The 13371-nt window shown below is 44.8% G+C and overlaps 1 protein-coding gene across 3 annotated transcripts in view; it reads left to right on the top strand.

Annotated features, from left to right (window-relative positions):
- Positions 1-13371, top strand: part of SGSM1 (small G protein signaling modulator 1) — a 950757-nt gene that overhangs the window by 861827 nt on the left and 75559 nt on the right. For all 3 annotated transcript variants that reach the window (XM_069214718.1, XM_069214717.1, XM_069214716.1), the window contains one exon: positions 11696-11778. In XM_069214718.1, coding sequence (XP_069070819.1) covers positions 11696-11778 — 83 coding nt within the window. The remainder of the gene's footprint in view (positions 1-11695; positions 11779-13371) is intronic.

The raw sequence follows: 13371 nt of genomic DNA, 5'->3' as shown, positions 1-13371 counted from the left end.
CCCTGACAGTGAAAAACTCCTGAAGTTATTTTTTCACTAGTGTAAGCCCATCTCTACTGTAGACTAGTACAGGTTTGCCTTTTTAAACTTAATAAGTGCGAACTACCGATTGGGAGCAGATAGAGAGTTAATGTTTACATTGAAATTAATTGTATTTTAAAATCCTCTTTAATGATAAAGTTGGATTTGAAGTCACAATTCTGGAAATGCCACTTAGAAATTTGGCATTTTTGTACCCAAATCAACAGTGTTTTTCTGCCAGTAACCAGGGTCACATGACAGTGTCTGTCTCTCCTAAAGCAAGTTGTTGATTACTTCCAGACATGGGGACATACGAACTTAAGTATGGACAGTATGGGCCATCATGTCAGTATGGCTGGGGAGGACCCTAATTACATTTCAGAGGGCCATGCCTGCAGCACACACAAAGGAACGTAACACCAGGCCTGTCCTTGCTTTTGTCCCAGTAGACAGGATCTGAACCCAGGAAGGACAGGGGAACTGATCGGGACTAGTTTGAGAGTGGGCTTTGGATAGCACCCCCACACAAAGGCTGGCGCTGGGGTGAACATTGCCACTCTCAGACCCCAAATGAGATCTCTTCTGGACCTGTGAAAGACTCAGAAGGAGAACTACCCTGATGTCTGAGGAAGGGAAGAAGGGGCCTGCTATCTTGACCCCAGGACCATCAGAGGGACTTCAATGCTAGCTGATTGGCCTTCTGTGTGAGCTGCAGGGACACAACAAGATCAAGTGACTTTCCATGCAACTGCCCAACTGACCATCATCAATTGGACCTGCCTGGGCCCTGGTGCTTGCCTCTGCTGGAGTAAGACCCTATACCACAGAGGTGCCCCCGCCAGGTCCAGGACCTTTGGCTAGAGTTGGTGTACTCCTCCCAACTGCTGTGGTTCACTCTGACCACGACTGTGGGTGTTGCCTCACTGCGGCTTCCACTCCGTCATCTAACAACACAATTTCTTAAAACAGTGTATTGTTGAGATGATAGTGGCAGCATCCTCTAACATTGTTATTGATTTAAAGGTGATTCTTTTTTAATTTGCACTGGTGTTGCGTGAAGTATTTTTTGATTCATTACATTAAGCAGTCTAATAGGCAAATTAAATATTTCTATTTACATATTATCATACAGAATGACATCTTTATCCATTCGTTTGAGTGCTTTAGAGACGTGCATGATACTTCAAAGCGGCAATTTAAATTGGTTATGCCTGCATCCATGTAGTGGGCCCTCTGCCAGCATTCCGAAGCCAAGCCCATGTGCACCCATTCACCACTACACTGAGGTCAAGAGCACAGACTGTTGCAGGATTCACCAGTAAGTAAACCAACAATGCTGGTATACATTGAATTCTCAATGCCATTTTCATGTCCTGGATGGGGCCTTAATGATGCATCAAAACAAATTTTAGTAGCACTTGGACAGTTTTCTTTTTAAAATGATCGTTCAGTAGATTGTGTTACCCCTCAAGAGTCGCTGATTCATCTCAGCAGGAATGAAACCTTTTTCTTTGCTACAGTTCACTACAAAATAATATCAATAAAACAATATCTCCTAACTATTGAACTTTTATCTTGGTATCTCTCTCAGGTGTTTTCAGATCGAACCAATATTATAGAATTAGATCTTTTCATTATAACATTTCACCCAGTCCTGATCAGGTGTTTTTTAGAGAAATGTTAATCTATTTTTAGCCTTCAGCTAACCTCCAGTGGCCTGACTCATAAACGCCATACTCTAAATATTGTATGCACAGAGAATGGCCTGGGTAGTACTGTATCACCATTTGCTTTCTCGTGCTAGGACCATTTTGTTATTCCATTTTTTCAGGATGTTTAATTCTACCCCAACCACTTTTACAAATATTGTCAAATCAGATAACTAGAGGACGTTCTCTGTTGTCACACTTTTCTCTCATTTACAACAATATTCTCCGTCCTTGTCTAACACCCAAATAGCCTACACAAAGTTTATAACAATCAATTTATCTGCACCTGTAACTGAGTTAGCCCCTATCTGAACCAAACTCCAAAGCACACCCCATCCTAATAACAACTGGGTAAATTAGTATGTAGCCCGATGTGTCTCACTCTTTGCAAATTGTAATGTAATTGCAGCACGACTGTTCACTGGAAGCCAAATACAAATGGTAATTATTTAATTGAACCTACAACGCAGCATTATGAAAACCAAGTCTGCTTTTCATGTCCAAATATTATTTATTATCCCCCTATTTGCTGCTGTTTTTGCTTCCTTCGAAGCACTAAAAGATTACTCCTCAGTAGCCCAGATCTCTTGGTCGTAGTCAGGCGGGGTAACTGTTTTGCTAATCACTTTGAGGGGGAAATCAAGAAATGGTGCCAGCTGTGTGCCCCCTGTACCAGCTTGTGGATCTACTCAGGTCTCGCCTCCTGTAACAAAATCTTCTTCGCCACAATTTCTGCCATTGAATAATGCACATTATTAGACGGCTGAGCCTGCTGACTCACAGACAAATATCTTACCTGCCAAATTACATAAGGATCTCCTTTTAAAGAACAATGATTATGCTTAAGTCATTATAAATGCCTTGTTAATGACAGGGTGGAAAACAGCTCTGATTATTCCGCTTTTAGAAAAGCCTTTTCTTGACCTTAAAATTCTGGAAAATTATCGGCCAATCTTGCTCCTGCCGTACATGCCCCATCACCTGGAATGTGGAGTCTGTAAATGTAGGAGGCTGGCCTGGCTTATAGTGGGTACCTTGTGGTACTTACACCTTGTGCCAGGTCCAGCTATCCCTTATTAGTAGATTAGAGGTGTTCTAGCAGCTTAGGCTGATAGTGGTAGGTATAGCAGAGCAGCTTAGGCTGAACTTGGAGACATGCAAAGCTCCTACTATACCACTTATATCATATAGCACTATATCACAAGAAAACACAATACTCAGAGTTGCTAAAAATAAAGGTACTTTACTTTAGTGACAATATGCCAAAAGTATCTCAGAGGATATACTCCCTTAGGAGGTAAGTAATATACACTAAATATACACACAAACCAAAATCAGATAAGTAAACAGTTAGAAAAGTAGTGAAAACACTGTAGAACACAATAGAATGCAATAGGAGACAATAGGCCTAGGGGCAACACAAACCATATACTCCAAAAGTGGAATGCGAATCAAGAATGGACCCCAGGCCTAGTGTAGTGTGTAGAGGGTAAGTGTAAGAAAACACTAAGGGTGTCCAAGATACCCCACCCCAAGACCCTGAAAAGTAGGAGTAAAGTTACCCTACTACCCCAGAAAGACAGTAAAGTCGAGAGAGGGGATTCTGCAAAGACAACAACTGACTGCAAAGCACTGAAGACGGATTCTTGGACCTGAGGACCTGTAATGGAAGGGGACCAAGTCCAAGAGTCACGCAAGTGTCCGGGGGGGCAGGTGCCCACTAAACCCCAGATGAAGGTGCAAAAGGGCTGCCTCCGGGTGGAAGAAGCCGAAGATTCTGCAACAACGGAAAGTGCCAGGAACTTCTCCTTTGGTCAGAAGATGTCCCACGGCATGCTGGAGGATGCAGAGGAGTTGTTTCCACACAGAAAGACCGCAAACAAGCCTTGCTAGCTGCAAGAGTCGCAGTTGAGGATTCTGGGTGCTGCCAGGGCCCAGGAAGGACCAGGAGGTCGCCCCTTGGAGGAGGAGACAGAGGGGGCGCTCAGCTACAGAGAGAGCCCACGCAGAAGCAGGCAGCACCGGCAGAAGCACCTGAACAGGCGTTCAGAAGATCTGAGCACGGCAGTCGTCTCAGCACAACAAAAAAGGATCCCACAAAGTCGGAGTCCAACTTAGCGAGTTGGGCAATGCAGGTCGGAGTGCTGGGGACCTGGGCTGTGCTGTGCACGAAGGAAGTCTTGCAAAAGTGCACAGAAGCCCTAGCAGCTGCAGTTAACGCAGTACACAGGATTACTCTCTGGCGTGGGGAGGCAAGGACAGAAGGGCCACTGGACTGTCTGGGACACTTGGACCCAGCTCCTGTGTTCCAGGGACCACGCTCGTCAGGATGAGAGGGGACCCAGAAGACCGGTGATGCAGAAGTTTGGTACCTGCGTTGGCAGGGGGAAGATTCCGTCGACCCACAGGAGATTTCTTCTTGGCTTCCAGTGCAGGGTGAATGCAGACAGCCCTCAGAGCATGCACCACCAGGAAACAGTCGAGAAAGCCGTCAGGATGAGGCGCTACAATGTTGCTGGTAGTTTTCTTGCTACTTTGTTGCGGTTTTGCAGGCGTCCTGGAGCAGTCAGCGGTCGATCCTTGGCAGAAGTCGAAGAGAGAAGTGCAGAGGAACTCTGGTGAGCTCCTGAACTCGTTATCTGGTGAGAAACCCACAGGAGAGACCCTAAATAGCCCTCAGAGGAGGATTGGCTACAGATAGAGGTAAGCACCTATCAGGAGGAGCCTCTGATGTCACCTGCTGGCACTGGCCACTCAGAGGTCTCCATTGTGCCCTCACACCTCTGCATTCAAGATGGCAGAGGTCTGGGACACACTGGAGGAGCTCTGGGCACCTCCCTTGGGGAGGTGCTGGTCAGGGGAGTGGTCACTCCCCTTTCCTTCGTCCAGTTTCGCGCCAGAGCAGGGCTGGGGCATCCCTGAACCGGTGTAGACTGGCTTATTTAAGGAGGGCACCATCTGTGCCCTTCAAAGCATTTCCAGAGGCCAGGAGAGGCTACTCCTCCCAGGCCCTTCACACCTATTTCCAAAGGGAGAGGGTGTAACACCCTCTCTCAGAGGAAATCCTTTGTTCTGCCTTCCTGGAACTGGGCTGCCCAGGCCCCAGGGGGGCAGAAACCTGTCTGAGGGTTGGCAGCAGCAGTAGCTGCAGAGAAAGCCCCAGAGAGTTTTTTTGGCAGTACCCGGGCTCTATGCTGGAGCCCCGGGGATGCATGGAATTGTCCCCCCAATAACAGAATGGTATTGGGGTCACAATTCCATGATCCTAGATATGTTACATGGCCATGTTCAGAGTTACCATTGTGACGCTACATATAGGTATTGACCTATATGTAGTTCACACGTGTAATGGTGTCCCTGCACTCACAAAGTCCGGGCAATTTGACCTGAACAATGTGGGGGCACCTTGGCTAGTGCCAGGGTGCCCTCACACTAAGTAACTTTGCACCTAACCTTCACTAAGTGAGGGTTAGACATATAGGTGACTTATAAGTTACTTAAGTGCAGTGTAAAATGGGTGTGAAATAACGTGGACGTTATTTCACTCAGGCTGCAATGGCAGTCCTGTGTAAGAATTGTCTGAGCTCCCTATGGGTGGCAAAAGAAATGCTGCAGCCCATAGGGATCTCCTGGAACCCCAATACCCTGGGTACCTAGGTACCATATACTAGGGAATTATAAGGGTGTTCCAGTGTGCCAATAAGAATTGGTAAAATTTGTCACTAGCCTGCAGTGACAATTTTAAAAGCAGAGAGAGCAAAAACACTGAGGTTCTGGTTAGCAGAGCCTCAGTGATACAGTTAGGCACCACACAGGGAACACATACAGGGCACAACTTGTGAGCACCGGGGTCCTGGCTAGCAGGACCCTAGTGACACAGGTAAAAACAAACATACATACAGTAAAAATGGGGGTAACATGCCAGGCAAGATGGTACTTTCCTACAGTAAACAACTCCCAGTTTATGTGGATCATCCTATACAAGCTGGCTTTCAAGCCAGTTCTAGCACTGAGGCAGTAGTAGGTGCTTTACTGGACAAGCACATTGTACCCCCCAAATAGTGGAGTACTAGTAGTGTTGATCCCTTTTAGATTGATCCCCAGCTCTTTATACAGTTGATGTAAGAAATTTGATTACTTGTGGTGAGCGACTATCCACCTCAACGAATATTCACAAATCTTTTCAGGATGAACCCTAAATTACTCAATTAACCTGTGCCCAGCCCCCTAGTAGTTATGGTAGTTATGACACGGAAGAGAAAGTCTTAGCTAAGGGCAATGTGTAAAGTATTTATTATGTACCAAAACAGTAGTAGAGTCAAAACACCAAGCAATAAAAATCCCAACATCAATTAGAAAAATAGAGTATAATGTAATCAATATTATTATAACAAAACAGCAAACATCGAATAAGGAAAGGCAAGGAATTGAATTATTGAAGATTTAATGGAAAATAGCACCAGAAAACACAAACTGCTGATAGTGGTCAATGGTCACAGTACACTGAGAGCTAGATTTCAGGTCTACTGTGGATCAAATACACCTACCAGGTTTAACCCGGTCGGAGTTTTTACCTTGGGACCTAGTCTTTTTCTTTTTGGAAGTGAAAATACTTCATCTGGGCAGGGGAGCAGGCTCTGTCTGTGGAGGAGTCCTCACACAGTTGTAAAGCATTGAACGAGGTCTAGCTGAATCCCATGTGTAGGAAATTTTCCCTTTCTGTAGGGTAACTCTGGATGTTTCGCCTTTTGCTGAACTGTATATTTTTGTTTGCAGTAGAACTTGCTGTACTTTATTACTGATGTCCAGCGGTATAGTGCATGTGCTCCTGTTTGCAATATGATGAAATTGGCATACCCCTTATAGGTATGTTTAACTTACCTTTAAGCCCCTAGTATATGGTAAAACGTCCAAGCCCAATTCACTGGTGAAGCTGATTGTTTAATATTGTGGATAAGGTACTATTAGAAAGTTACCTTTTTCCTGCTTAAAGTTTCTTGAATCCCATTGTTTGAGCTCCAACTGTCATCTGGCAGCTGAGTAGCCCTCTCAATGAGTTGTGAACTTGCTCCCAGAGCAAGAACTGGTCTTGGGTATTGGGAGGTGGTGTTGTTCCCTTGACTGGATGGCCTGTATGCTGGGCCCAGGAACTTTATTAGCTTCAAAGAGGCCTACCTTATCACAGGCAAATGTAGGTAACACCCAGGCATTCCCCTTCCCAGTCGGGTGGACACCAATCCCAGTGAGAGGAACTGTCTTACACTGACCTGCTTGTCTTCATGGCCATACCTCTGTGGTGGGCACAGGAGGCTGTGCACAATGGAAAATGTTCTGCAATCTTGGTTTTAGGTGAAGAGGGACACTGTGCAATTGTTTGCAGTAGAGCACACAGGAAATGTTAGAGTAGGCCACACAGGAAATGCTACAAAGTAGGTAGGGTACCCTGGAGAGCTTTCACCTCATTGGCGTGGCCAGAAGTCACTCCTACTCACAGGCTGGTGCCAGACATAAATTTGACTCCCATAGTACCCTCCTTGGAACACTTTCTGGACCTGTGGAAGAACAGATGACTGGACCTGCTCTTTGTGACCTACATAGAGGCTAACAGACTAGATCTACTGTCCCTCAAGTACCCAGGTGAAAGAAGTGGACTCCAAAGGTCATAAGGCTGATCTCCTGTTAAAGCTAGAAGGGCACAACAAGCTTCAAGAGTGCTTTTCTGCAGCTGCCCTGCTGACCAGTTCCAGCTGGCCCTCCTCCGGACCCTGCTGTTTGCCTCTGCTTTAGTGCGTTGTCACCTCCCAAAGTTCTGCCCCTAAGGTAATGGACCCTTGGCTGGCTTGGCTGGTGTATAAGTGTACACCTTCTAGCATAGCTTGAAACCTGGGACTTTGAAACTTTTTGGCTTGAAAGACCTCTGGACGACTTGACCAACCAAAAGTATGCGCCTAGAGAGGGACCTTTCTTCAAATGTCTCCCGCTCTGGAGCTTTCCCACAAGACGTCAACAGATTCACCAAGACCTTGTTCAGCGGCTATCCGACATTGTGGAGTCCTCTTTGGCAGCATACTGCTGCATTCCCCGCTGAGGATTTTTGACTTCCAATTCAGAGACTAAGGGCCTCATTACGAGTCTCCCGGTTGGCTTATCCGCGGTGAGGAGACCGCAGCTGAGCTGGCGGTCTCACCACAAGCTCCATTACAAGGTTTTCAGTGGGCTGAGTAGCGGAAACCAAGGTTTCTGCCAGTCAGCCCAGTCGGAGCTGTGTAGCGGCATTGGTCTCAGCTCCACATGGAGCCACAGCCAATGCCGTCGCACAGGGGGGCCTTCCAGCACCCTTGGAATGCACACTGTCTGCAAAGCAGACAGCGCACATTCTGACGGCATGGGCAGTGCAGTGCCCCTCTGTCCCTCAGCACTGGCTTACCACCAGTCTTTCGATGGCAGTCAGACCGCTGACACTGGCGGTAAGTAGAGTTGTAATAAGCCAGATGACGCTGAAGTTGGCGCTGCCCTGGCTGACTGCTGTCAGACCATCGGGAACCATGTTACCAGCAGTAGACCAAAACTTGTCAGATTTCATTCCATAGATAGAAACTGTATTTTTGATCTCAGATGTTCCAACTTTGAGAAATCTCAGCCAATGAACATGAACTTCAGCCAAATGAGTATGAACTTCAGCCGACACGTGGTTTGTCCGAACAAGGACTTTTTCAAGGCTTGTTCACAATGTATATCGTAGATCCAAAAGCAGAAAGCTTGCAACATTTCTCCACAGTAATCACAACAGGATGCCCTCAACGACCCAAATCCGAGTTCTATAATCGTACACTGGAATCTTCAAGGCTTGCAAAAGATGTAGCCTGTAACTACTTTCTATCTGGCCAGAGTCAGCAACGGAAAGCTCCCAATCTCAGTTGCTTAGCCTCTATTTTGAATCCTGTGTCGGATGTTTTATGCATTCCAGTGTACGAATATAGAACTCGGATTTGGCTCGTTGAGGGCATCCTGTTGTGATTACTGTGGAGAAATATTGCAAGCTTTCTGCTTCTGACATGTTTTGGTCTATACGTTTTGTATATTGTTTGTATTTTTGTATTTGTGTTTGATTGTATATTTATTAGTGGTATATTTATAATAAATGACGTGTACATTCCATTTTGTGATTATCACTTGATTAGGAGAACAAACACTCAGACTTTCATGCTACTCATGTTGGATTAGAGTTATTTACAGATTTACATCACTTGATGTTTTGTCTTGTCTCTTACAATTACATGTTCAACAAAGAGAATATGGTGTGTTCCACTATTGTTCTATTTTTAAGATTTTACAATATAGTGGAGCTCAGCGATCTATACTTTCCCAGTCCTGTTTAATTTATACAAGGTCCCTTTAGGATCCTTATCAGGCCATTTTTTTTTATTTTCCTTGTATGCGTACAACACACAAATCCTTTTAAGGTTGTAGTAGATCTTAATCAATGTGCCTGCAACTTATTAAACTGTTTATATTTTCAATCAATACACAAAGGTACTTTCTTGTGCTAAAAATGATCGGTGGAGAAACAGAGATTTTGGGGGTCATTACAACATTGGCGGGCGGCAACCGCCACCCGCCAAGTTGTAACCACCGTGCGGCCGCCCTCCCGCGGTGCCCATAATGACATTCCCGCTGGGCTGGCGTTGCGGCCGTGCGACGGGTGCAGTTGCACCCGTCACGCTTTTCACTGTCTGCTATGCAGACAGTGAATAGCTGCACGGGCCCTGACAGGGGGCCCCTGCACTGCCCATGCCAGTGGCATGGGTAGTGAAGGGGCCCCCAGGGGCCCCGCGACTCCCCGTAATGGCAGCCTTTTCCTGGCGGTTCAAACCGCCAGGAAAAGGCTGGCGGTAGGGGGACTCGTAATCCCCTGGGCAGCGCTGCAAGCAGCGCTGCCCTGGCGGATTATCACCGCCGGGGCAAATGTGGCGGGAAACCGCTGGACCCGGCGGTGCGACAGCGGCTGTACCGCCGCGGTCGTAATCCCCTCTGAAGCACCGCCAGCCTGTTGGCGGTGCTTCAGCCAAAACAGCCCTGGCGGTCTTGGACCTCCAGGGTTGTAATGAGGGCCTTTGTTCCTTAACAATTTGGGTTCTCTCTTTTTGGCCAAAAGATTAGTGAGTAAAAAGAGTGGAACAAGGTCGACTTCTTAACTGCGAGGCAGGTGAACGTTGTAAGACTTGCACAGTGAAAGCATCTGGACATTCAGACCCTCATTACGACTTTAGAAGTCTTTTTTTAAGACTGCTGAAACCGCTGCAGCCAGCAGACCGTCAGTGTTGGCGGTCTGCTGACCGTCGTATGACAAGTCCTGAAATCTGGGGGTGGGGGTTTGTGGATAAGTGTGGATGAAGGGGGTGTGGATGGGGGGAATGGGGGGTTTGTGCATGTGTGTGGAAGGAGGGGGGGTGTGCATGAGTGTGAATTTGGAGGGGGGGATGTGGACGTGTGTGTGTGCGCCGGCGACCGGAATGGGGATTCCTGCCTCCGGGTGCGTGACCACCAGGCTTTTCGTGGTGGGGTGTCTGCTTTGAAAAGCCTGGCGGTATGCTGCAACGTAATACGGCAGGTGGCCTGAGGCGAGCCGCTGCCTTGGAGGAGCTCACCGCCGGCAGCGTCAGTGCGACTGCACTGGCAGGTCAAGCAGCATTGTGGCGGTTTGGCTTCAGCCAAACCCCACAACTCATAATGTGGCAGTCTTTAACAGCAGTTAAACCTCCGCCACGAGGCTGGTGGTCTGATGACCGCCAGCCTCGTAATGAAAGCCGCAGTCTGGTAACTGAATAGAAATAATGATTATATAATGATCGATGGATTAACAATAGAATATTACTTGATTTTGTTTTATATAGATTCTAACTTTGTTATATTTCTGTAGCACCAGAAATTTAATTAAGGAGATACGAAACGTATTCTTGTATTTATTTATGTTTTAGTTGTATGTAGCATGAACATGGCACTTAAAGGTGCTTTACAAATTAAAGAAAAAAAAAACATTTTGCTAAAATAAAATAGGAATAAGTAAACACTGTATATATGTGACACAGTGTGTTGTGTGAATTATACTATGATATACAGACATACATTATATCCATGGTAATCATTTATTTGAAGTTGAATGGTTACAGGAATACTGCTGTAGAAGAGGGGAGTACCCTCCAAACCACATTGATTATTTCCGATGTAACCTCATCAAGATAAAGAATCTTCTTTGGATATCAATTATACATACACCATGCTTCCTTTGTCTTGTGTAGGCTCCCTGTGCTGATCTGAAGTTTTACTAGCAGAAGGTTGAGCCAACTCGGGGTTAATTTGAGTTGTGTTTCTTTAGGTTCCTTCGCCAAAGCTTTGTTAGTGCTCATAGGCCTTCCTCAAGGTTTGTTCTCTGTTAGTAGTTGAAGTCTATACACGTTATGCTTTCCAGTCCTGTTATTGTAACATGCTCAGATGGTTATTTTTTACTTATAGTTTTGATTTGTTTACTGTGAGTGATGTCATATGCTTTGCAACACTTGCATACTTTTAGGATCAAAAGTTAAATTGATGTAGGTCTACTCACATCAAGACGACCAACGTTATGTTAAAAGCTTAATGTTAAAACATGCAGTTGTCACAATAGCTGTTAAGGTGGCTTGTTGAGCTAAACTCTTGTCTCACATCCTCTGTAATCCATAGGCCACAACTCTGAATCCCTGCAAGAGCCAACTCAACCTTGCATCCTTCTGAAGGTGGATACATTAAGTACCACTTAAAGTGTGTAATAATAACAGTTTGCTGTAACCTATAAACTGAAGGTAGCACTACCTAACTAAATGTAGCTGTGACACATTTTTTTCTTACTGATTCTTTAAGAGGTCAACTTCTTTAGCTTTCTCACTTTCAAAAGATTAACACTGAATTATTGTGTTTGTACATTTCAGTTACGTCTGGCAGCATATTGAGATTGGCTATGTTCAAGGGATGTGTGATCTCCTTGCACCCCTCTTAGTGATACTAGATGATGGTAGGTGATTTGTCTTTATTCTGTTTTTAAACCCAAGTCTATAATGTAATAGTGTGTAATAAGATTTTCATATGCTAAATACTGATCTTGTGTACGAATTTTGCCATATGACACATTTACTCAATGAAGAATTAAATTAGATTTGGACATTCCCATTTCTACAAAATGTCATTTTTGCACTGGTCATTTGAAGCGAATGCTGTTTCTGCAATTGTCAGGTGGTGCAAATATTTATGCCAAACTTCTTCAGTATGTAATCTAAATATGACTTTGCAGAATTGCAGCATTGCAATCTAAGTAATCCTGTCCAAGGAGTCAACAATGGGCCAGCCTTAAACATTTGTGTGTCCGGCCTAGAGACTGATTTACTTGCTGTGCCAGCCTCATATAAAAATGAAATAAAAATACTTACCTATATACATAGAGAGGGAGTTTTTGGGTCCGCCATCTTTATTGATTGGTCTTTTCAGCTGTCATTCACATTTTGCTTCCACAAGCCAGAGCATACAATGGGAGAATGGGCCAACCCACTTCATACATTCACTTTCTTTGACTGAGAGTGATGACATTTTGTGTGACTGGCCAGTGTGTTTATCTTTTCATTCTATCCTTTTTTTTCTTTTTTAGTCATCTTTGTCATCTTTGTATGTTTAAACGATGTCTTCAGGTTACAGTAATTCAAAGCCAGCAACACCTTATATTTGTGGCAATAATATCCATATTTCTCTGTGATTTGCATTAACACTAAAAAGGTTTCTATGCTTGTTGTAAGTGTGCATGCCTGCTACAGAGCACCCATACTAGTCTATTTAAAAGATAATCAGTAGTTTTTTTCCAAGCTAAAAACTTTACTGTAAGGATATGGCTGCCACATTTAGGTAAGAGTGCATTTTATTTTATATTGTTTTATTTTGTGGCATATTCTTGCAGCAAAGTGAAATAACCATCACACCCATTTGTCAAGACCAGATCTATTGGATTTGCCATTGCTTGTTTTTGTTTGGAACTCAAAACTCTTAAATGGGTGTCAGACATAAAATGATGTACAACAGTATAGTTTTTTTAGGAAATTGCACTGAAGAGCTTTTGAGAGTTAAAAAGCTCAGTATTAAACAGTTTTGGTGAAAGCTTAGCCAAGCTGGTTCTTCTCAGGTGAAATATAAAGATTTCTCAAATTTTGGCCCTTTAAAAAGGATCTGACAAAGTTGAACCATTGCAAACTATCAACTAGAGATAGCACTACTGTTAGACAAGGCCCTTCTTAGGTGATTTCCCTGAAACCATTTGCTTTTTCCTCCCAGTTTTTTGCTGACTGTTTGTGGGTAGCCTTAGGATTCTGGGCACTTCCCACTGTACTGCAAAGGGAAAGTGTTTGCGCCATTCCTGCTCATGCTAGGAAGAGGTCTTTAAGTGATTGGTTGAGGTGCCATACCCAGTAGTAGCCTGTAAAAATGTACACCACATACCTGGGCGGGTACAGGTACTGACGATCCACCTCAACTCCCCCACCTCTAACAGCTGGCCAATCCCCCCAATACTTTCTTCAATTTTGTTTGGCATCCCCTTCCTTTATATATCGCTTTCCCGGCTCTC

The sequence above is a fragment of the Pleurodeles waltl genome, chromosome 11 (assembly GCF_031143425.1).
Source record: "Pleurodeles waltl isolate 20211129_DDA chromosome 11, aPleWal1.hap1.20221129, whole genome shotgun sequence".
NCBI lineage: Eukaryota > Metazoa > Chordata > Amphibia > Caudata > Salamandridae > Pleurodeles > Pleurodeles waltl.
Note: the sequence above shows the minus strand (reverse complement) of the source record. Positions and strands in the feature narration are given on the sequence as shown.